Here is a 24,720-nt window from a genome sequence, read left to right on the forward strand (position 1 = left end):
AACGTAGACATCTAATAGAATTTAGATTTTCGAAAATCGAGATAAAAACATTAACTTCCCGAATTTTTCGAAAACCGTTGATTTTTTTAGTGGGAAGATAAAAATATTTATGAGGTGTAATTTACATGGTCATTATCGATATCAATATTATGCACCATAAATAGCATTGAACTCAACCAAAACAAAAAAGTAATAAAACGATAACCTCAGATGTATTTTTTTTGTAACATATGTCTTTATTACGATTATTCTTTGTATGAAAATAATTCATTATAAAGTATGCTACCGTTTGATGGTTAGTATATCAATGTTAAATATAGCTAGCTATGAATAAAAATCTAAAAAATTTGATCAAATGCCTGTTAATTTTAATTTTAAATAAGTAAATAATTTTATTTTCATTAATTTAACCCATTTCTGAAAATACGACGAATTAGATTTGATAAGTTTCGGCAAAATTTTTGACATATATTTAATTTACAACATTAATGAAATCCCTATATCACGTGAATTGAAGAACTTAATCCATACCCGGGAAAAATGCTTAGATACGATCATATCTGTTCATGTATGATCATATATGAGCTCAGATATGATCATGTCTGTTCATGTAGGATCCTATATGATCGCATGTATGATCATGCATCATCATACCTGTTCATGTATGATTATAAATGAGCTCATATATGAGGTCATGAATGATCATGCATGGTCATCTCTGCACTTGAATCGGGGGAAAATGTTCAGACATGATCATATCTGTTCATATATGATTATATATAAGCTCATATATTACTTCATGTATGATCATATATGTTGATGTATGATCATATATAAGCTGATATATGACTTAAGTATATATAATTATTAAGGTAGCCCAAAAAAACCGGCTATTTTTTTTTTTTGAGTCTCCTATGAAAATTTGTTGGCTTACGATATTTTAAGAAGCCTCTCCAAAAATCAACTCGATTAAAAATTTTCAAGAGTTCGCTCACGAATTTTGAAAATATCAAAAAGGATTGAAATTCGGATTTTTTACTTCTAAATTTTTTCTTTGTGGCAGCAACAGTTTATATTTATAAAATCATGTCTATGCTGAAAATTTCAGCCCAAAATTTGAATATTTAAACGACGCTCAAGAATTTTGAATATTAACTGTTTTATGTAACTAATACTTTAAATTAGTTTTTGTATGTTTTATAACTCAATTATTGTCATTTCAGTAAAATATAACTTTTGCATAACCAAAAATAAACAGGATAGTCTTAAACAATAAAATTTGGTAAGTTTTAAATGAGCGAAAAAACCTACAAGTTGAATTAAAAAATAAAAAAGTATGTAAAAGACTCATTACTTCTATTTCTCGGGTTATATTTCCATTCATTGTGATGCAAATTGATGGTGAAAAAATCGAGATGCTTTATTATTAATATTCAAGGGTCGCTCGATAACGTCCAAAAGACAGCATTTGGAAACATTCAAAATTCTTGAGCGAGGTTTAAATATTTGAATTTTGGGTTTTAATTTTCAGCGTAGTCATGATTTCAAAAATATAAACTATTGTCACCACGAGAAAGAAAAAAATTTGAAATAAAAAATTCAATTTTTGATATTTTCAAAATTCGTGAGCGACCTCTTGAAAATTTTTTATCTAGCTGATTTTTGGAGAGGCTTCTTAAAATATCGTAAGCCAACAAATTTTCATAAGAGACTCGAAAAAAAGGTGACACGACATTTGACCCCAAGACAAATCACCCGCGACAATTAATTAATGTAACGGGACCGTTAAATCCATCTCCGTTTGACGAGAGGCCGATACCACGCTCTTTTGGGCACACTCGCGTTGCGGGGTGTCCTCATTTACTACCCAGACGACACTCTTAGTCGAAAATCGACCGGAAGTGGACGTTAACCGGAGGTATAATAAAAAATCGTCATTGCGTGTGGTATCTAACCACAGCCACCACGAGTCCAACCTCTTTTGAGCCAAACACTGCTCCCATCTCAGGAAATAGTGAGACTCTGGTCACAGGTGGCTTGGAAAGGCCCCCCGTGGTACCAAACTCCCAGCTTTGGTCAACATGCTTGCCTAGGATTAGTGATGGGATGCAAGTTCCCCCCATACCCATACGGGTTTCCTCCACTTATAAGCACTAAGGATTTGAGACAAGCCATTATACACATTTGTCCTCATTTGTCACCTAGTGTTCACTTATCTCCAAGCTTTTTGAGGACGCCATTGATGTTTTAAGACCCAAAAATGGCGGCAATAGATCCACTCGGAAAAATACCCGTGATAAAATACCCGCAATTTAAAATACCCGCCGCACGGTGTAACGCTTTTTGGGACCAAAACAATTCATCCCGAAAATCAATTTAAAAAAAAAACCAATCAAATCAATTAAAAAACAAAAAATTACGACAGGAGAAAAAAGGCCGTTCGGCAGCCGAAATGGAAAGTAGATTTTCCAACTAATCTATATAAAAAGTTTTATATATACATATCTTGTCATACATGTTATTGTAACGGGGTAGAAAATTGTTTATGAAATTTAAATTTGAAATCGACTCGCGCCAAAAGCTGAAGCGACCTCCTTCTACAACAACGGCCGATAATCGAACACTCTACTTATTGCTGGGGTCATTGCTGTCGAGTTTCGGCCAGTTGATATTTTTTAGACGTTGGCCAGCCTGCGGGTGAAGGGTCTAAGGCTCCGAGGTTGCGAGCGATCGGCCTCTTGGTTACTGGCGCGCATCAGCGGCGGACGATTTTCCCGAATCGCTATTACACCTACAACTACTTGTTACTTACTATTAAAATATCGAGTACATTGATATACGCCATTTTGTAGCCAAAAGATTATAAGCCCTCGGTTGGGGAAGCTTAATTTATTCAGTTTCTTTATAATTATTAAACCATTGGAGATTGTTGTGGAGTGGATTTGGATTTGTTGGAGAATTGGTGGAGAATTGTTAGAGAATTGGAGGACCGGAGGATCTGGAGGACGTTGGATTGAGAGGAGGTCAGAGTGTTGGAAGGAGTTGTAAAGTTTAAAGTGAGTGGAGTTGTCTTGTTGGTTAAAATCATTTGTAAAATATTACTTGAAATTTGTCAAGTCGTTTGTAATTTGTGAAATAATTAAATCAGTAAAGTTAATATAAATAATTAAACAAGTAGAGTCAGTAATTAATTTTGTCAGTCGAGTCGTGTTGAATATTTTAAGTAGTCGAGTCACATTGCATCAGCCATATTTATACATTGTTTATTCTCATTTTATTTATTTGTAAGGCGACTCCGTCTGAATAAATGTCATAGTTTCATATTTTAATTTAACATATTTATTTAATAAATTTTCCTAACATTTTCCCTATAAGTATAAGTAAATCATAAATTCTCTCTTCTAAATTTTATAACGCGTGGTCCAGTACGGGAAAAATCCTATCCTGAGGCTGACTAGTCGAGCAAAGGTTGTGAAACACCTTAAGTTTCACATATGTGTGGACCCTTGTTTAATTAGAGTCGCAACTTAATTAATTGAACAAGTGGACCCATTACAGTATAGTCATAATATGAAATTAGGCTTGTTTTCTAAGAGTGAGGGTAAGAAAGGACAACGACTTTTTTCGATAGATAACTTCAGATCGTTGATTTGACAAAACATTATACAGGTAATGTACCAAACTAACTTTCACATAAACGAAGTATAGAAAATCTAATTAGTATTAAATCATACTTGTAATCGCTATTACGATGGCAAGACCAGTTATAATTATAGGACGTACAAATACGATTGAAACATCATAAGTAATAAAAGAAATGCTTTTAAAATATAAAATATCTGTGAAATTTACAGGTTATTTTGTGCAGAATAAAACACAACTGAGGAAACTAGATTATAATGGGACATGCATAAGCTACGTGGAATGAAAACCATATTTTCATCTTTTTTTGATTCCATAAAAAATTTCAAGGCTATTTAATTATTGGAAGAAAAGGCCAAAACATAATGTTTGAGGCCACAAATTAAAGCTTATTAGACAAGCTTTCAGGTAGTTTTTACGTAAATTGTCTGTGAGTGTTAGTTTTAAAATTATATGAACTTAAAAGTGGATAAAAACGGATTTTTTCGAAAAATCGTAGAAATTTCAAACAGCCATAACTTTTATACTAATTAACCGATTTAGCCCATCTTCGACCTCAACCGTGATAATCGGCTATAGAATAAGTGTAGAAAACTTCAATAGGATCTGATAAGAATTGTAGACGCTATCGTGATAACAAAGCTGCGTTATATCCCATATATATATATATATATATATATATATATATATATATATATATATATATATATATATATATATTAGGGTGCTTCGTTTCCGGCGAAAGTATTTTTTTTGTTGCTCATCAAGCAAAATATTGTATTTTATGCTAAAACAAAAATTCCTGCCAAGTTTGAGCTCTTAATTCCAATCCTAAGTACTTTCCAATTGATTTTCAAAATTTCCCATTTAAAATACACGTAAATTAAATTACTTTTTTTTCAAGTTCTAATACTCAGCTGCGTTTTATGATATCGATGCAGTTTTGGTCGCAAATTGTAGGGCATTTGGTGTTCTTTAAAAGTGCCCATAGTAACTTAGCTGTAATTCCAGCTGTTTCACTGATGTCCGCTAAGGAAGTCATTTTTCGTATCGAATTGACCTTTATTGGCTTGCAGAACGTAAACCAATAAAATAGAAATTGTCATTTTTTTTTTTAATATTATATTTTTTAAATTATTAAAACTCCTATAACTCGGAAACTATGGACGTTAGCAACTTGAGCCATAGGGTTTTTTTTGAAGGTAATAAAATTTCCTATAAAATCTCATTCAAATTTTTCGTATCGAATTGACCTTTATTGGCTTGCAGAACGTAAACTAATGAATGCACACGAAAAATTTGAATGAGATTTTATAGGAAATTTTATTACCTTAAAAAAAAACCCTATGGCTCAAGTTGCTAACGTCCATAGTTTCCGAGTTATAGGAGTTTTAATAATTTAAAAAATATAATATTAAAAAAAAAAATGACAATTTCTATTTTATTGGTTTACGTTCTGCAAGCCAATAAAGGTCAATTCGATACGAAAAATGTCCCCTATATAACTTACGTTATTAACGTACGGTATTAACACCAATTTAATATAGTGGAAACCTAAAACATGCAAACCTTCTCAATAAGAAAATTTATAGATAAATTGAGAATAATATAGATAGCCTGAACTGGGAATCGAACCCAAACCATGTCGGTATCGCGCCGAGTGCTCTACCAGTTGAGCTATCCGGCACTATACTATATTCCGTTCAATTTCATCTATAAGTTAGTGAGCCTCACCGTCCATCGAAACCTAAAACATGCAAACCTTCTCAATAAGACAATTTATAGATAAATTGAGAAAAATATAGATAGCCCGAACTGTTTAAGGTTTCCACTATAATAAATTGGTGTTAATACAGTACGATGGACGGTGTGGCTCAATAAGTTATAGATGAAATTGAACGGAATATAGTATAGTGCCGGATAGCTCAACTGGTAGAGCACTCGGCGCGATACCGACATGGTCTGGGTTCGATTCCCAGTTCAGGCTATCTATATTTTTCTCAATTTATCTATAAATTGTCTTATTGAGAAGGTTTGCATGTTTTAGGTTTCCACTATATTAAATTGGTGGTAAATACCACTATATAAATATACCCGAATAACGGCAATTTTTTTTGTAGACAATTTCATTTCCTACAAAGTAGTATTGATTAATTTTTTTCGAATTCTGCATTGTTATCTAGTTATTTCCATTTTAATGCCAAGTTCTTAAAATCAATCAGAACACTATTTTTTTAGGAGCTTGGCATTAAAATGGAAATAACTAGAAAACAATGCAGAATTCGAAAAAAATTAATCAATACTAATTTGTAGGAAATAAAAGATTCTATGACATTTTATGACAAGTTCGATAGTTTCGCCAGAAAAGTAAAATGATCTTGAAATTTACTTAAACTTGACTTCGAACTCGGATAACTTTTGAACGGATGGATTTATCAAAAAATGATAAGAAACTTTTTTTGTAGAGCGTTTAATTTTCGATGAAAACATGTTCTGAACTTATCTGTTCTATAAGCCATCGCCGAAGTATAAAATTTTAGACTTAAAATTTTTTATTTCCCATGTTATTTAAATAGAAAATAGAAAATCGTGAATCGCCACCATTAAATATTAATATTAAGGTCTCATATTTTAACAGTGTCTTTGTCTAGAGATACTCTGTCGATTTTTTAATATTCTTCGAAAAAAAAAAAAATGTCGATTTTTCGAGACACTAATACATATATATATATATATATATATATATATATATATATATATATATATATTTATGTAATAGAACCAACTTATGAGGACACGATTGTGTTTACAATTCTTATGCGATCATAATGAAACTTTCTATCTTTATTTTATGTGTAATTACCACGGTTAAGTTCGAAGATGGGCAGAATTAGTTGATTAGTTTAGAAATGATGGCTGTTTGAAATTTGAACGATTTTTCGAAAAAATCAGTTTTTAATCACTTTTAAAATCCATACAACTTTAATACTAAAACTCATAGATAATTTTTGTAAAAAGTATTTTAAAGCTTGACTAATAACCTTTAATTTGTGACCTTGAACTTTATATTTAGACCATTTCTTCCAATAATTTGATAGCCTTGAAAATTTCAATGGAATCATAAAATGCTGAAAATACGGTTTTCATTCCACATAATTTATGCTTTTCCCAGTATAATACAATTTTGTCCCGTATATTTTATAGTGAACCAGATAACCTGTAAATTTCACAGCTATTTTATATTTTAAAAGTATTTTTCTTATTATTTATGATGTTTCAATCGTACCTGTACATACTATAATTATAACTTGTATTGCTATTGTAACAGCGATTACAATTATGATCTCATACTAATTAAATTTTCAATACTTTATTTATGTGAAGGTTAGTTTGGTACATTACCTATATAATGTTATGTTATGATATGTATGTATAAAACTAACTTTTTATATCGATTAATTGAAAAATCTACCTTCCATTCCGGCTGCCGAATGGTCTTTTTTGCTATTTAACATCGTAATTTCAACAAAGACTATAGTAAATTTCGAAATAAGACATTTAAAAATTGATGCCAATGAAAGTCTAGTTCACGATTACGATGTTAAAATTGTAAATTTTAGTGGGATTTCCTTTCCGTGTAATAGAATTAACCAATCGTTATAACTATTATACATTACACTATTTTAAAGTCATTATCCGCGTGAGTGTCGCTTTTTATATAGGAATTCCAATAAACTTTATAGTTTGAATTGTCGATATTTTTATGCTGTTTAGAATCAATTACATTCTAATGATCATGCGATATTGCAATTGTTGTAACCTTACAAGTCAATTTAACTTTGCTTTTCCAATGATTTAGAATTTCGGTTATGCCGATTATAGAAACCGTATCCATATATCATACGACATTTAATCAAATAAATGCTTAGTCTAAGTTTGAATTTATTTTCTTTGCAGATTCACAAAACCTCAGACATTCGCCGACTGCATTGGAAATGAATTACCCCTTGGTTGGGAAGAAGCTTGCGATAAACATGTGGGTGCTTATTACATCAATCACGTCAATCGTACGTACTCATTTCTTAATTTTCTATAAATTTTCATGACAATTCGTCATAAATGGTCACTTTAAATGCACCTATCCATTATTGTCGAATCTTTTGTGAATTGAGTAAAATTTTTCTTTTACGGAAAAAATTTTGTGGCTGGTAAAATAACAGCTAGAGCCAAGGTTACCACAAATTGGAGTAAAGAAATTCCATCATCAATTTGTAGTTACGTCCATAAAAATGATACATCAGGAAAATATGTTTAAAGAAACTTACTCTACAATTTATAATTAAGTTGGGTCAAGAATAAAAGAAACAATACTAATACCATTTTTTCATATTTTATTTCATTTTGTTTAAAAATTTTTTGAAATTTATTACTTCTACCGTCACTAAATAAGATTTGAAAACAATAGAGTAATTATTTGTCCTGGCACCAGTTTATTCACATTTGTAAAGTAAAATTTATTATTTGTACTAGTTGGAAGAATCAATTTATTTATTTCAACTCATGGTAAAAAAGCACGTCTTTGATTGATTACAAATTTGTTAATGAAAAAATTAAATTTAATGTAGTATCTTTTTTCACCAATAAAAGACATTCTTTCTTACCACATTCAATGCAAAAAATATTGTAAAGTGTTGAGTAGGAAGGGCTTTCGACACTCGCTTAACGGCTCGTGAAGCAATTACTCTCGTTGTCGAAAGCACTTATCTATTCAATTCATTAATGTACTATTTCATGTTGTTTAATTTATTTTGTCAATATTTTTCCTTAATCTTAATTTTAATACATTCCTAGAGACTACCCAACTTGAGGACCCAAGACAAGAATGGAGAGCTATTCAAGAAGCTATGCTTAGAGAATATTTGCAAACTGCACAGGACGTACTTGAGGTTAGTTTTTTAATTTTATTTGCATATTACACGGAGAGAAAAATATCGTCAGAATGACTATCTAATGTATCTTTAAAAGACGTATCGTTAGAATAACGATTCGTGTACCTTGTTTATACGATCCGTATAGCTACCCTGATAGCCACCCTAACCGGAAGTTAACTGCAAGCTACTGCCGTATTCTAAAGGTAACTTAAAGGAAAGTGTTAGAGAGCAAGCAGTTATCTTTTAGTTGACAGTAAATTGTCTGTAAACTTGAATTCAATTTGACTACAAATGTTACTGCCAGACAATGATTCATTTATTCAACCGAGTCGAGTGATTCAACCGACCCCAGCGAAGGGGCAATCGAACCACTAGTTAGGGTCGATTAAACCAAATGTATCGAAAACAAGCACGAACACTTGTAACAAATAATCTATTATTTTTTACATTTTAATACGAACATTAGACATTTTTAACGAATTTATTTGTTATCATTTTATATGTTTATTTTAAAAATTGAAAATTCGGCAGACGTCTACTGCTTTGATTGTCAAATTTATCAGGTTGTAAGGGTAGCTTGATAAAAGTAACTTTATTATCTTTCTTTACTTACCACAATTATGTAATAATCATAACAATCTTTAATAAATAAATGATCCTTAGATCTAGGGAATCGACCTATTTCATGTCTTTCCGCACAACATACTATCTAAAAATTAGGCAATTTAGATAAATCTTGTGTCAATTAAAAGCTTATTGAGCTTCAAAGTACTTAACATGCTGGAATCAATAAAGCAAGTAGTTTTAAAATTATTGAAACAACTCATGTTACTTCATTTCTTGAATAACTTGAAATATACTTGGCCAACATTTGTTGAATATTTGTCGAGTTCCAAAAATTTAACTTAGGTCAACAAATTATCTTTTATGAAAATGATCAATTATCTGAACGGGACGTTGAAGATTAAGTTCTGAAAGAAGTGCTTGAATAATTTATTATTTTTAATACGATATGTTTTTTTATCCTTATCATTGGATGTCTCAGAATGTGAAGCGCTTGAGGTAGTGCATTACTCTCAACTTGTCAAAGTCAAGCAATTTTCCATTTATTAATTCTTAATATTCTACTCATAGTTTTTTTAAAACAGTTGAAACCACTTGTTGACTAAATTATATAATTCTTTGTATAAATGATTTATCTTGGTTTAATAATTATTATACTATAATTCATCCGTATATTATTAAAATTCTACTAGATATTATTAATATATTCTTTTTATCTCGACTAGTGAAATATTATAATTTACCCTATTACTTAGGTATAATTTCAAGAGTATGTGGTATTTGCATAAAAAAGTTATATTTATCTGAGAGTTAGTGTACACATAACTAATGTAGTATAAATATCGGACGCCAAGTAAAGTTGAGGCGTGTGGCATGCCAAGAAGGCTTGCATTCCAATGCAAATAGGCTTCCACTGTACTGTAGTGGCCCGACAATAATTTTATCCTGATTTGCCTGAAGTACCATAAAGACCTTGTCAGTTTAATATAAAGTTAGCCTTATTAGGGCAAACCTGAAAAGTTCCTTATTAGGACCTCATCAGGATATCCTTATTCAAAAGAAAGTTATTTGCTATCAGGTCAACTTGACGAGTTCTTTATCTACATATGGATATCCTTATAAAAAAAAAATTTATTTGCCATCAGGTCAATCTGACGTGTTCCTTATCAGGACCACATTTAAATTTCCTTATTTAAAAAAATTTGATTTGTCATCAGGTGAACCTGATGTATTTTTTATTAGCACCACATGAGGATATCCTTATTAATAAACAAGTTATCCAATCCCTTTAAATATTTTATTTACAGGCTAAAAATTAAACAAAGTGAAACAATATTATAAAAAAATTACGTCAATCATTGCAGCATGGATTTCTTACTTCTTCATCAGTTATTCTTTGATATCATAATGAATATTATATTTACACTGTCAAGATCACATATGGGTGTCAGCGCAGTGGATAGCATCAAGGACTTTGAATCGGAAGGATGCAGGTTTGAGCTCAGCGTCATTAGGATTTCTTCATCAATAAAAACCATATTTACTTCCTCTAAGTAATGCTCTTAATACAATAGATCACATTCCGGATCGAATTAAAATTTTCTTAGTTTTTTTTTTCGCAATTTAATATTTTTGTTTAAATAATTACTAATAGGGCAAGCCTAATAAGAATTTGATGAATATAACCTAGTAAGGACCTGAGAACGTAATCCTTATGAAAAATTCTAGTCGGGGGGATACATACTGTAGCAGTAACGTCAATAGCACTTGTCTCAATACAGGATGAAACGATAAGGACTAAAAAATAAGAACATATGGGGTATTCCATGCCAAATCGACCACTTTTGACAAATTTTTTTTTTCGACCCAGAAAGAGTTATGATTAAAAAAAAAAAGGCTTTTATTTTTTCAAATAGCTATAACTTCTTCAAAAATTGATTAATTGGAACGTTTTTTTTTCTTTCAAAATTTTTGACTTTGAATTTTCTTTTCGGAAAAAAATACAAAACAATTTCAAGATGATAAACTCCATGAAATTTTCGTCTTTTTTGAGAAAATTAATTAATTAATGTAACGGGACCGAAGTCCACCTCCGTTCTACCAGAGGCCGTTTCCTCGCTCTTTTGGGCATACTCGCGCTGCGAAGTCCTTCCTTTTCTATCATAATATTATAAAAGCGAAATATGAGCATAAGCTGACATTAGCTTACCCTTTAGGCATGCAATGCATGTAGGTGCCTCACAAACAAACCACCACGAGATCTACCTCTCCTTCGCCGATCGCTTCTACCATTTCAGGAAATAAAGAGACTCTGGTCGAAGTGGGCTTGGAATGGCTCCCTGTAGTACCAATTGTCTGTATTGGTCGACATGTTTCACAGATTAGTGGTGAGATGCAACTTCACCTCCATACCCTGAAAAGAGATTTATCCACTTTTTCTATCCATTTTTTTTTTACTTTTTTGAAAAAAATCTAAATTTTTCGAGGATTACCACTTTCAATTCTTTTTTCTTCTCAATTTCTCAAACTCTGAAATCTTCTATAAATCCTCAAAAATTTTCAGAGTGATGTTTTGTAAAATAAGCCCAGCTGGGAAATTATTTTTTTTATCAATTGATAAAATAAAATAGAAGAAAAAGTCGAGCCACTCTGGAATTGACGCCGGGAATACTCGCAGAAAAATAACGGTTTATTTATAAAAAAAAAAGGCAAAAATTTCATGGAGCTTATCATCTTAAATTTTTTTGTATTTTTTTCTAAAAAGTAGATTCAAAGACAAAAATTTTGTAAAAAAAGAAAAAAAAAGTCTCATCCTTGTAGGAAAAAAAATATTGACAACGGGGCCGGTCTTGGAACAATACTGGGCTATCCAGGCTCGGCCTCCAAAGATTGGTCCGACATCCGACCAGCGATTAAGTGACAAGCCTTGGCTTGCCAGTCTTGCGACAAGGTTTAGCCAATACTCAACTGACAAACCTTGATTTACCAGTCTAAATAACAAGTGTTACTCAAAAACTTTTGGCTTCTAGGTATAGCGTAACAGCCTAGTGGATAAGACACTTACCTAGCAGCCATGAAGGACCACGTTCGAGATCCAGCAAATGCAAAAAAATTTATTTCATCGATCTATCCGATTTCTCTATGGTACAAATTTATTTGAATATCTTACCATCATGCACATGTCTACTAATATTTTTTTTTTTTTTGTTTTTAATAAGTGTAGGTGATTATTTAACTACAGTCTTGACACAATACTGGCTCTCGATATTGGGCCAATACATAGATGCAGTCCTGGCACAATACTGCCACTTAGGCTTGGCATGGTGTTATTATTTCGATGCTTAGACAGACTTGGACCAAGCTTGAATTTCAAGCTTTCCCCAGAGTTAATAAGTCTTTCGCCAAGCCTCGGCCAAGCTTGAGCCTATCATTTCTTCCTATTTTAATTAATTTTTACAGAAGTTATAGCTATTTGGAAAATAAAAGACTTTTTTTTGAAAAACTCGTAACTTTTTTTGAGTCAGGATAAAAATTTTGAAAATTTTCTAAAAAAATGATTTTAACGGGGTAGACAAGGAAAAAAGTTTGTAGCCAAATCGGAAGTGGTCGGGGGCAAAAGTGCTCGATTTGACATGGAATACCTCATATATATATCAGCAGTATTTGTACTTGGATCACCCCTTTTTATAATTTTAATTAAGATTTAAATTTATGAATATTCCAATCACTCAGTAATACTTACATCCAATTCATTCAACGTAATCTCAGTAGATTTAACCCTTGCAAAAAAAATTTTAATCTCTTGTAATATACAATAATACTTGATTGATGTTTTTTTTTCTTCGTGATTAATTAGTATCAAATGTAGGATATTTATTGTTTATTTATTTATTTTGTTCATTTTTAACTTCCTGCTAAGAAAATTGAAAATTTTCAAAAATTCTGGAAATTATTGGTTTCGATCCGATTTTCGAAAACCGAATTTCTATCAGATCTTGACGTTTTAAGGTTCTAGAAAGCTATTCTGACTAATTTCTCGATGATGTCCGAGTGTATGTATGTGTGTATGTACGTTCGTATGTAAATATCTGTAACTTTTGAACGAATGAACCGATTTTGATCATCAAGGTGTCAATCGATTCGGCTTGTTAATATCTAAAAGTTGTGAAAAATTGAGCTTGATCGGTCGAGTGCGTTTGAAGGTATTCCAAAAATAAAATTCTTTTTAAAAACGTTTTTTTAGATAACTTTTAATGTCTTCGATAGGTCAATTCCAAAATCTAATCAGCTCTAAAACTTTTTAAGCCACGTCGAATGTCACCTCAACCATCAAAAATGGGTCATTTGTTCAACAGAAACCGTGAACGAAAGAATTGAAAAAAAATTTTTTTTTTTTTTGGTTTTTTTGAAATTTATTAACAACGACTAAACAAATCAATTTTTAAAATCTGATCCGCTTCAGAGCTCAATACAACGCGTCGATTAATTTCGTTGCGTTAATTCGTTCAAGAGATATCGTTGGAGAAAAAATGGTAAAAAACGTTTTTTTTTTTTTTTTTTTTTTTTTTTTTTTTTCGAAAATAAAGTCATAAAAAAATATTTTCGAGCTCAAGGAGCTCGAAAACAGCGGGAAGTTTTGGGGTTGGCCCGCGGGGTCAACTGACAGACCGATTTTTTTTGATGCACCTATCGGTTCATTTATCTTCAGTCACATAGTAACTCCAGTAACATAAAAGTTATAAACTTCTTTAATCATGGGGTCACTAGTTCGTTTTACTCTAATATGGAATCGTTGACCCGAGTTGCTGGCTGTAAGCAAAAGGGATATACGAACGAACGAGTAGACGAATAGAAAAAGAAGAAAGAGAGAGAGAGAGAGAGCCAACTCTTACGATCATTTTTTGTACTGTGAAAAGCGCAAAATGGCTGGTATGCAATCTTCACAGCAATAATATAGTTTCAACAGAGAATCCAATCAACATCAAAAATATAATAGAAACATTTTGTTAAGATTTTATTTCTATATTATAGGCATTGAGGTTGCAATTATATTTTATAACGTTAGTGTACTTAGGAAAAAAAACCCGGCATTAAGTTATCTAACAGAAGAGTACTACCTCTCCACTTCACATTCGAAGTGTGCATTAATGCTAATATTTTGATTGATTATTTTCACACTTTTTTTCTTATCAAAGTTTTAGAGATTCTTACGTACGTAAAGTGAGATACACTTTAATTTGTGATTAGGAAGATAAAAAATTAAAGTTTTTCACACCTGGTACGATAAACTCATGTTGAGAAAAATGTTAATTATGAAGTAAAAAGATCGGAAATAAAATAAGGACGGAATAGCCCGCGGGTATTCTTCCTATCTGTAAAAGTTGAGTTTCATCGTCGTCGTTGATGTTGCTAATGTTTCCCGTTTCATTTGGTTCCTTCGTCTTCAATCTCATTGAGGTTGGTCAGTAACTACGTAGTGGCCTCTTTATCATCAGACTAAGCGGCTTAACTATATACAATTTGTTTGTTTAATTCTGTTATTTCACTTATTAAATTTTGTAAAGATGAGGATACAATTTGTCTAAATTTTTATTGGGCAAGTCTTTTTTCAGTAATAGTCGGCGTCGAAAAAAACTTATTATGAAATGTATGTAATTAATTTATATTCACCCAACGTTGATATAAAAAAATAATGATTTCACATTGCCGAATTCTCTTTATAGTCACTCGGTTATTTTGAAAATATTTTAATTATAACTATAATTTTTATTCTTTTATAGTTTATCTTGAAAATGGTAAAGTTGGGCCAAGGATTCCGTTTTCTCACAAAATTCAAAGAATTCTTGGCTGGTAGTTCGTTATTTCAGAGCCAGCTAGATGTTTCCAATGCAAGTACCTGTTTGCAAACTTTCGTCTATGTATTCATAAACTCTTTGGCTTGCTTAACTTTAAATTTGCACTTTTGTTTTTAATTCACGTGATTCTGGATTAAAATTTAGGAATGATGCTATCATTATAGATGATCGTCGAAATTCCTAAAGTTCTGTAAATACATTCGTTACTCTTGCAACTGTTTATAAGTATCTTCTTACAGAGCTCTCTTCTCTCAAAAATAATATAGGGTAGTAGTACCGTTTTTGGCCACTTTAGGGCCAGTTTTAGCCATTTAGAAAACTCAGATAAAACGATTTTTAAAATACGCAATGACATAATAAATTATTTAAATGTGTTCGAAAATACTTTTATCACACGATTACAATGGATTTTTTTTTTTTTTAATATGTTTTCATTAATTAAAATAAAGTATTAAATGTCCGAAAATGGAGCAGTGGCCACAAATGGTACTTTTACCCTTTGTAGGTACTGTTAGTAAGGAATACTATATTGTATCGTAGTCGTACTGTGGATACACGTGTACATAATATGTATAACGAATAAAACACCAAGAAATTACCAATACTCTAACAAGTTACGTGTACATATCTCAGGGGACAAACGTTATTTTTGTTTTCGTTCAAAACCTATCATAAAAATAATTTCATTATCAACAATTGATATTACATACTTTGAATTTATGTATATGCATAGTAAAGTCCAGAGGTTTGAATGACATGGTGGTAATGCTATCATTTTCTGTTTCAATGTATGTATGTCTTACATACATGTGACTTACAATGTGTAAGTATAGTATGTGTTTAAACAGTGGACAGCTACGGTGACTTGGCAAAAGCGAGCAAGCTTGCACGAGAGATTGGAATGTTTCCCGTCCACTATCGTTCCTCTTCTCCCCTTGCCATTCCTTTCCCCTTTATCTTCCGTAGTGCAGCTCGATCTTCGTCTTTTGAATATATTAAAGTGTATATATATATATATTTTATATCATGCCAATACTTTTAACGTAGTGGCTCCTGGTATTACACTCGTAAGGATTCACAGTCGCCGGAAAACGCCGAAGATACCCGAAGGCAAGAATTAAGAAGAGACCACTGCTCACAAAGAACAAGTATTATGAGCGACTTTTTACTTCAGGTTTTCTATAATCATCATGCAACTTCCTTCTACAAATATAATACAACCTTCCCTTGCCATCGGGATACCGTAAATCGCTTTAAGAACAAAAATAACCATCCTCTGCAGACACTTTGCAGGTATGCCTACGATGCGTGTTTTTGACATCAATACAAATGACAAGACGTTCAATTTTAAAGAGCATTCTTTTATTTAGATTTTTTTTCTTCTATTAACTATTCATGAATCCACTTTTACTTCTGTTTCAACCAGATGAGGCCTTTGTTTAAATAGAAAAAAAATTGATAATGAATATCATTGAATTATACTATACGTTTGATATTATAACGATTTACTTTTATAATTAATTTTTCAATAAGTAAAAAAAAGCATAAGAAAAGAATTACATAGTACGTAAAGGAGATGTTAAACGTTAAAGAATGATGAGGATATGTATGAGATCTTGAGAAGGAAAAAATGCGAAGTGAATGGTTGTGGTACAATGACACCGTGACCTTGCTAGTCTTAGGGTCAACGAACGCGATTGGTCGGCTTCGACATGAACGCTCAAATTAGTAGCCCTTTATATTCTGATTTCTATACATTGGTGATTTTATGCTATTTAGTTCGTGCGCTTGAAAAAATGTTTAGTAAAATATAAGATGTATTATAAAAACAAATAAATAAAATTGTTAGACCTGTGGGCAGGTTTCAAAATTTTCGGCTGTTTTCTAATCCAGTGAGCTAGAAAATATTAGTAAATGTACAGTATCAGGCTCTTCGAAATAAAAAATACTCATCAAGCTCAAAAAAGAGTTTCTCATGTAGTGATTCCGAAGTACAGTCAAAATTAAGTGAAAATAAATCAATTCTTTCAAACTATTCGCTTCTTATGGGAGTATCAATAGATCCAAATAATTTTGGTAATATTTTAAAGAATGAATCAAGATAATTGATCAATATTTCAAGGTATTCAACGAAAATAAGGAATTACTCTTGTTAACCAAATAATTAGATGACCCTCGAAAAAAAGTTCATGCCTGACCATATACCCGCATGAAAATACCATATATGATAAATATATATAAAAAAGTATATAATAAATATGGGACTATATAAGTGGCCAAAAACGATATATATTTTCTTATATCTGTAGCTATATGGAAGCCGTATACTACATACACAACTCATCATATATATAATATAGTAGGTATTAATATAATAAATTATATATGTTAGTTTAGAAGTGAATACATACATGTATTACACATATTTATAATCACATATGTAAACTTATAAGTTAGCACACATATGTATTATATATATTAATAACTATATGTGTAAATTTGTAAGCTAACACAAATTCTGAACACAATGTTTGAATCTTATAAAAGAGAGAGAGGGAGAGAGAAAAGAATAGATTTAATTTATTCTTACATAAATAGGGAGACTTATATAATTCTATACATCGAAAAATATATAAAGTTAAATACATATGGTACATACATTGTACCATATATTGATGAATTATATATGTATTTTTATTTATTTCCATACACGGAAAGAATTTTTGTATAAATATTGCCGAATATTACGAAATTTTACTCTTCCAGTGAGTAAAAATCAATCAGATTGAGTTTTACTCACAATTACGAGCAAAAATTACCCCTAACAGTGGCTGTCTAAATATACACTCTCTAATTAGTGTTGTCAAAATCAAAGCAACTATTCGATTTTTCACAATCGACTGAAGACAATCGATTATGACGATTAATAGTTACTTTATATGGTAGTCGATAATTTCAACGCAACTTTAAATTTGTAGAATCGTTTCAATAAAAATCGATTGTTAAAATCGATTATTTTTTAATTTTTCAAATAGCGTTACATTTTGATCTATAAAATCATAAATTGCATATTCCTGATTAAAAGAAATGATTCAAAACGATTTACAATGTTAAATGCCCATAAGAAAAGTGATTGAAATGTATTAGAAGTATTCAAAGCATTAAAAAGTATTTGAAATTTAATTTTTCTAATTGTTTCAAATCGTTTTTTTTAATGAGGGATCTAACTTCAATCATTTCGTTTAAATTGTTTATCATTTGTTTAGCTGTGTTACTTAAACAATTTTTATAATGTTTGAGTTAATGACTTTGAAAAACAAATTTGTTTTTTAATTAATTTTACAAAAAATCGATGTTTAAAAATCGTTAAAAAAGAAAGGAATCGATTTTTTCAGTTAACCGAAAGGCCTACAATCGGTTAAAAAAAATCGACAATCGAAACGAAAACATTGATTTTCGATTAGTCGATTTCGATTGCGCATCACTATCTCTAATTCAATTTTTACTGGTAGGTTATAATAAAAAGTTGATGATTCATTTTATAAAATTTATATTGAATTATAATGAAAATTATAATTAATAGATTAAAATTTCTATAAAAAATCTAAAACCATTTAAACGCATTAGAATATGACTTGAAATAAATATTTCTAAAAATTAAAAAAAAAAAAGCAATCACTCGTATTGTGTTGAAAAAGAAAAGATACAAAAGTTTGTTTAATTTTAAAATAAATATTAAGTTATAGAGATATCAAGGGATTGTCTTTTTTTCCAAGCATACATTTGTGTGCATAACATGTAAGTTGTCGCGAGCAAAATAAAAGACATTTAATAAAAGCCGATATTAACCGAAGATTAACGAAAATTACTAAATTATTACTCTACAGTTTAGAGTAAGAAATACTTCAATAGATTCGAAATTTTATTCGAGTTATCAGTAATTTTTCATCATAAAATTAATAGATTTAAAGAAATGGTATATTAAGGATTAAAAATTAATACACGTAGAATAAAAAATTGGTAGATTGAGATAAAATGTTCACAATAACCGATTAAATATGATCCCACCAAAGTATAAAATCATATAATCACACCACTTTATCTGCTGTTGAAAAATTACTCATTAATAGAGTAAAATGTAGTCTAGTGATATTAATATTTCAACGGAAAATATTAAAAGTTGAAATAATAAATACTAATTTTTTGGAAGAGCCCAGGATTACTCGAAATTGCAGAGTAATTTTTTTTAAAAAGATTATTTCCGTGTACATAAATAAAATTTATTTTTTAATATATTAAAACTTGTAAGTTTTCAGATATATAAATAATACCCCAGTGACAATATTGATATATTCTGGACTAAATCTTGAGCAATTCAAGAAGAATACAGCGAAATATTATACATACCTATATAATATACTGTGATTTCAAGATCTTAAATAACATAGCTACCCTTATAGGAAAAAACGATAGGCCCAAGCTTGGCAGAGGCTTGACGAAAGATTTATTAACTCTGAGGGAAGCTTGAAATCCAAGCTTAGCCCAAGTCTATCTAAACATCGAAATGATAACACCGAACCAAGCTTGAGTGACAGTATTGTGCCAGGATTGCATCTATGTATTAGCCTAATATCGAGAGCCAGTATTGTGCCAAGACTATAGCTAAGTAAGCACCTACACTTATTAAAAATAAAAAAAAAATTAAAAAAAATATTAGTATACTGAGAGAAAAATGGTTTTATGAACTATGAAAAACATAGTTCAATGAGACCTCCACTATTAACTGCAGTTTCGTTTAACTGATATGATATTAGTTAACAGTAACAGAAAAGTATAGTTAAGGTGACTTTTTAGTAGTAAATTTAACAATTTCTTATTCAACATGCCTAGAAAAAAATTGTTATGACAATCATACTTCTACACGGAGAAAAAAAATCTGATAATACTTGTAATAATATAGAAATTTTCCTTTAAATAAGTAAAAATGATAGTAGATTAAACCTCCCGAGTCGAAATTTCAGGTCTGTTTTAATCGTATTTTTTGGCAAGTCAGTTTCAGAAAATTTTTACGATTAAAACAGACCTGCTGCTCTTAGTTGCTCTATAGGCGCAGGCCTGTTTTTATCATAATCATAGGAGTTTTATCCCATTCTGACACAGTTACGATTAAACCAGGCCCGAAATAATAATAATGTAAAATACAATAATAATAATAATAGTAACATTATATTTAAAAAAATCCAGTGACTCGGGTTCGAATCCCACTGTGGTCATATATATTTTTTTTATAATTTTTCATTTAAATAGCATAACATTATTCATGATTGCTAATAATAATTATTAGTTGTATGTATTGATCATAATTATATAATGCTTTATTAAAATTAATATTGATAAATACATAATATGAAAAAAAAACTATCATGTTATTTGCGATTCAAAATCAGGATTAAGCAGCAAAATTTTTATTTTTTTTTTTTCTGGATCGTAGTTGGAGATAGGATTTTATAGCTCTAAGGTCAGGAGAGGTGACTTTTATTCGCTTTATAGAGATATAATCACACTACACACTTAGATATTACACATACGCTTAACTTATTAAATATTTTCGCCCTATCCGAGATTCGAACCTACAACCTAACACTCGCCAGACTCTCGCTTTACCCCCTACGCTACGGCTGATATATTTGGGTTTTGTCTGTGGTGAGTTATAAGTTAGTCATAAAATATTCTTTATTAACCTCGAACAAATATATATATATATATATATATATATATATATACTAGCTGACCCGGCAGATTTCGTACTGCCTCAATCGATTGTAGAGTAAAATTGGTGTATTACCGTACGATGGATGGTGTGGCTCAATAAGTTATAGATCAAATTGAACGGTATATAGTACAGTACCGGATAGCTCAACTGGTAGAGCATTCGGCGTGATACCGACACTATCTGGGTTCGATTCCCAGTTCGGGCTATCTATGAGGCGTTCCACGCCAAATCAGACACCATTTAGCTTTTGAACCTCGGATTTTTTTGAAACTTTTTTATCTTTCAGCATAGGTTGAAAGAGGCCTTCATCAAAAAATGTTTGTATTTAGATATCTTTTCGATAAAAAATATCAAAAAAAATTTTTAAACCACGCTTCTGTTAAAATTTTAACTTTTAAGTATAAATTGTCGATTAAAAGGCGGCTGAGGCAGCCGTTCGGCACGCGCGTGGCTCGGGCGATCACCGAAGTTAAGTAGCATCGAGCATGATCACTACTTGGCTGGGTGACCGTTAAGCCACACGTCGGGTTCGAACGAAGGTCTCTGATCGCTAGGCGCGGGATGAAGATCCAGTGATCGATAAAATGGGAATTTTATCGATCACTGGAGTGATCGATAAAATGGGAATTTTATCGATCACTGGAGCTTCATCCAAACCGAACTGTACTGGCTAGGTTTTCTCTGTGGTTTTCCTAGCCACTGCATCTCCATTGCACAAGGGAGGTTGCAGGGCATCACCATAATGATGCAGTACAGTATAAGCACAACGGAAAGCAGAGGAGGAGAAGTAAAACAGTTTGCGATATAAAGGCAAAAAGTGTAAAAGGCCGTAATTGCGGCTATACACTAGAAAACAACTAAAATTAAAAAAAAATTATAAATTGTCGATTTACAAAAAATACGTACTGATTGATTTCCCTCATAATTTTTTCACAGCAAACTGTCACCTATTCTACAACTTTTCCAGCTTTGCTCATAATGGGACAACGATGGGATTTATTTTTTCATAGATTTTTTAAATTTCATATTCCACTTTATTTTTAAGAAAAATGTCTTAAAATAATAGCATGTCTAGGATTTGCTGTTAATAACTATTTGACACACAACTATTATCAAAATTTTCTAATTTTATTTACTTAGAAAAATTATTACTAATTAATTTATTATTATTATTATTATTAATAAAATTATTATTTATTAATTAATTAGTAATAATTCTACTGTCGAAGAAAATTTTGATGATAGTTGTGTGTCAGATAATTATTAACACTAAATTCTGAGCATGCTATTATTTTAAAACATTTTTCTTAAAAATAAAGTAGAATATGAAATTTAAAAAATCTATAAAAAAATAAATCCCATCGTTGTCCCATTATGAGCATAGCTGGAAAAGTTGTAAAATAGGTGACAGTTTGCTGTGAAAAAATTATGAGGGAAATCGATCAGTACGTGTTTTTTGTAAATCGACAAAAACTATTACTATGTGTATGTCTCTGGACAACATGCAATTTCTGATACAGTGGAAAGCTCATTACCCGATGGGCTCTATTTTATCCTATATATGCCACACAATATACTATTTATTTAAGTCCAGTCATTGTGAAAAAATCTACAACTAATCTCGATTTAGAAATAATTAAAAATGCCGCTGACATTAGTACAACGATGCTTTTGGATAAATTAAGATTTTGACTGATATAACATTTTACTTAATATTGTATAAAACGGTTAGTGGTGAAATACATTTTTTCGGATGAAAATGTTTTACTCATTAAAATTAAATTTTCGACTCAAAAATTTAATATATTTAGAAATGTTCTGAATACTTGTATTTATTTACAACACGTAGATATATTTACATTGATAATCACAATACCTTGTCTCAACAATATTTCTTGATACAGGAGGACTTTCCCCTGATGGAATTTATAAAATCTTATTGAATCTTGGCCGGAGTAACGGTGCTACTCATGTATTTCTGCTCATAACCAACCAAGGCGCGACGTCTTTCTCACCTTTCTTTCATTTCACTTACAAGCTGCGGTCTATCGATGCTTAACTTTTCTTATAAATCATTCACATCATGAAATAATTTCGACAAATACTTATAAGTAATTATGCGTAACTTTTGAAAAGTGAAAAAAAAATTAAAAGTTTAAGCAAAATAAATTATCCCTATATTATTAAAAAGACATTTTTGTAAATTCTGAATCGAATTAACTTCGGACTAGAATAAATATTTTGTGCATACTGTTACCGGTTCTACGTATATTACCGTCACTTCGATAAGATTTGCTGATACTCTCGCTCGTATTTATAACCTCAAATCTTGTTTACAATTGATTTGAAATTTTATATGTGTATTTTTGAAAAAGTAATATTTACTAAAGATTAATAAAAACTAAAAAACTATTTTTAATAAGTTTCATAATTTCAAAAAAATTATTATTAATAAATTTAATGATCATTAAAATGTAAAAAAATACTTATAATAAGTTTAATAATTTCTAAAAAATTATTATTAAGACGCGTTTTCATTTGTTTCTCTATTCGCACTCAACTGGATAAACGGTACTACCTCTGTTGCACTTGTACATTAAATAGGAACTTTGTCCAAGCTTTTCTCGTAAACAAATGGAAGTTATCAAAAAATTCAAGTGCACTTCGCTAGTTCATAGAGTAAAGTAGGTCTGTGTCTTTATTTTGCGTTTAGAGCTTTTATTTCAGAGAAAAGCTGGGACAAAATTATCTGAAAACCGTTCTTAATAAATTTAATGATTTATGAAAACTAAAAAACTATTTTTGATAAATTTAATCATTTTTAAAAAGTTAGAAATGATTTCTTTGAAAAACTTGTATTTGATAATTTTTTTTTATAGATGAATTTAATGCCTGCCCCCCCCCCCCCCCCCCCCCGACTAGCAGTACTCGCTTCGCTCGTGCCGCAAATGTCGAGGCAGGCATCAATGCATGCTAGACCGTAGTTATTTAATCTATATATCTTTGATTTGTCAACGTACTTTCGTCCGCGTATAACGAAATATAGTATACACTACATGGACAGAATTTTGAGAGCCCTGATCTGCGCGCTATGATGCCCTCGACGCGCAATGCAGGAATCTTAACTTTCTGCCCTTGTAGTGTAATATACTATTTCATGTTTAAAACGTAAAATGTGTATGCTGTATGCCAACTTAAGAGGAAGGGGAGAGGTCTTACGTTGTAGAATTAACGAACTACACTGTAAAAACAAATTAGACAAACAAGTTAACACCATCCAGTTAATAGATTATCGGTATTATAAATTCATCCCCCATAACCGTATTAAAAAAATACCGATAGCGGTGTTAAAATAAAAAGAAGTTTTATTTTTCTAGATCAGGAGTCAAATTGTATTTCAAATATAAAAAAAAAAGTTTATTGTTTCAAAAATTGATGATGCAACAGACTTACTATTTCATATGTAGAGAAATTTCAAGAATATTTGTCCAACATGAGATGTTAATATTATTGTATAAAATGTGGGAATCAGATTTTTATGGTTCGTCTCTTTGCAAACTAAATCAGCAAAAAAAATAAAAAAATGTTGGAATATCCAAAAGTTCACACCTCAATCGCTCATTTTATTTTTAATCACTACTTTTATTTTATAACATTCATTAATCAAGCTTTCATCGAGTTCTAGAGCTGATTAGATTTCGGAATTCATCGATTCGATAGTTTCAGAAATATTTACGGAAAATGAAAAAAATACCATTTTATTTCATTCTTTCGTCAACGATGTCTCTCGAACGGATTTTCCGATTGGTACGTTCATGGCGGTAATCCAAAGATTTTATCAAGTTCTAGAGCTGATTAGATTTTGGAATCAATCGATTAGACAGTTTTTTGAATATCAAAAAAAAAAAAAACGATGAAAAAAAACTTTTTTTTTTTTGTGTTTCTTAAATATATC

General features: G+C 30.7%; 1 protein-coding gene across 4 annotated transcripts in view; it reads left to right on the forward strand.

Moving 5' to 3' along the window:
* Positions 1–24,720, forward strand: part of LOC103577992 (protein kibra) — a 79,406-nt gene that overhangs the window by 20,292 nt on the left and 34,394 nt on the right. For all 4 annotated transcript variants that reach the window (XM_053739608.1, XM_014443010.2, XM_014443012.2 and 1 more), the window contains exons 3-4: positions 7,600–7,709; positions 8,494–8,588. In XM_053739608.1, the coding sequence (XP_053595583.1) occupies positions 7,600–7,709; positions 8,494–8,588 (205 nt within the window). The remainder of the gene's footprint in view (positions 1–7,599; positions 7,710–8,493; positions 8,589–24,720) is intronic.

This window comes from Microplitis demolitor, chromosome 5, assembly GCF_026212275.2.
Source record: "Microplitis demolitor isolate Queensland-Clemson2020A chromosome 5, iyMicDemo2.1a, whole genome shotgun sequence".
Taxonomy (NCBI): domain Eukaryota; kingdom Metazoa; phylum Arthropoda; class Insecta; order Hymenoptera; family Braconidae; genus Microplitis; species Microplitis demolitor.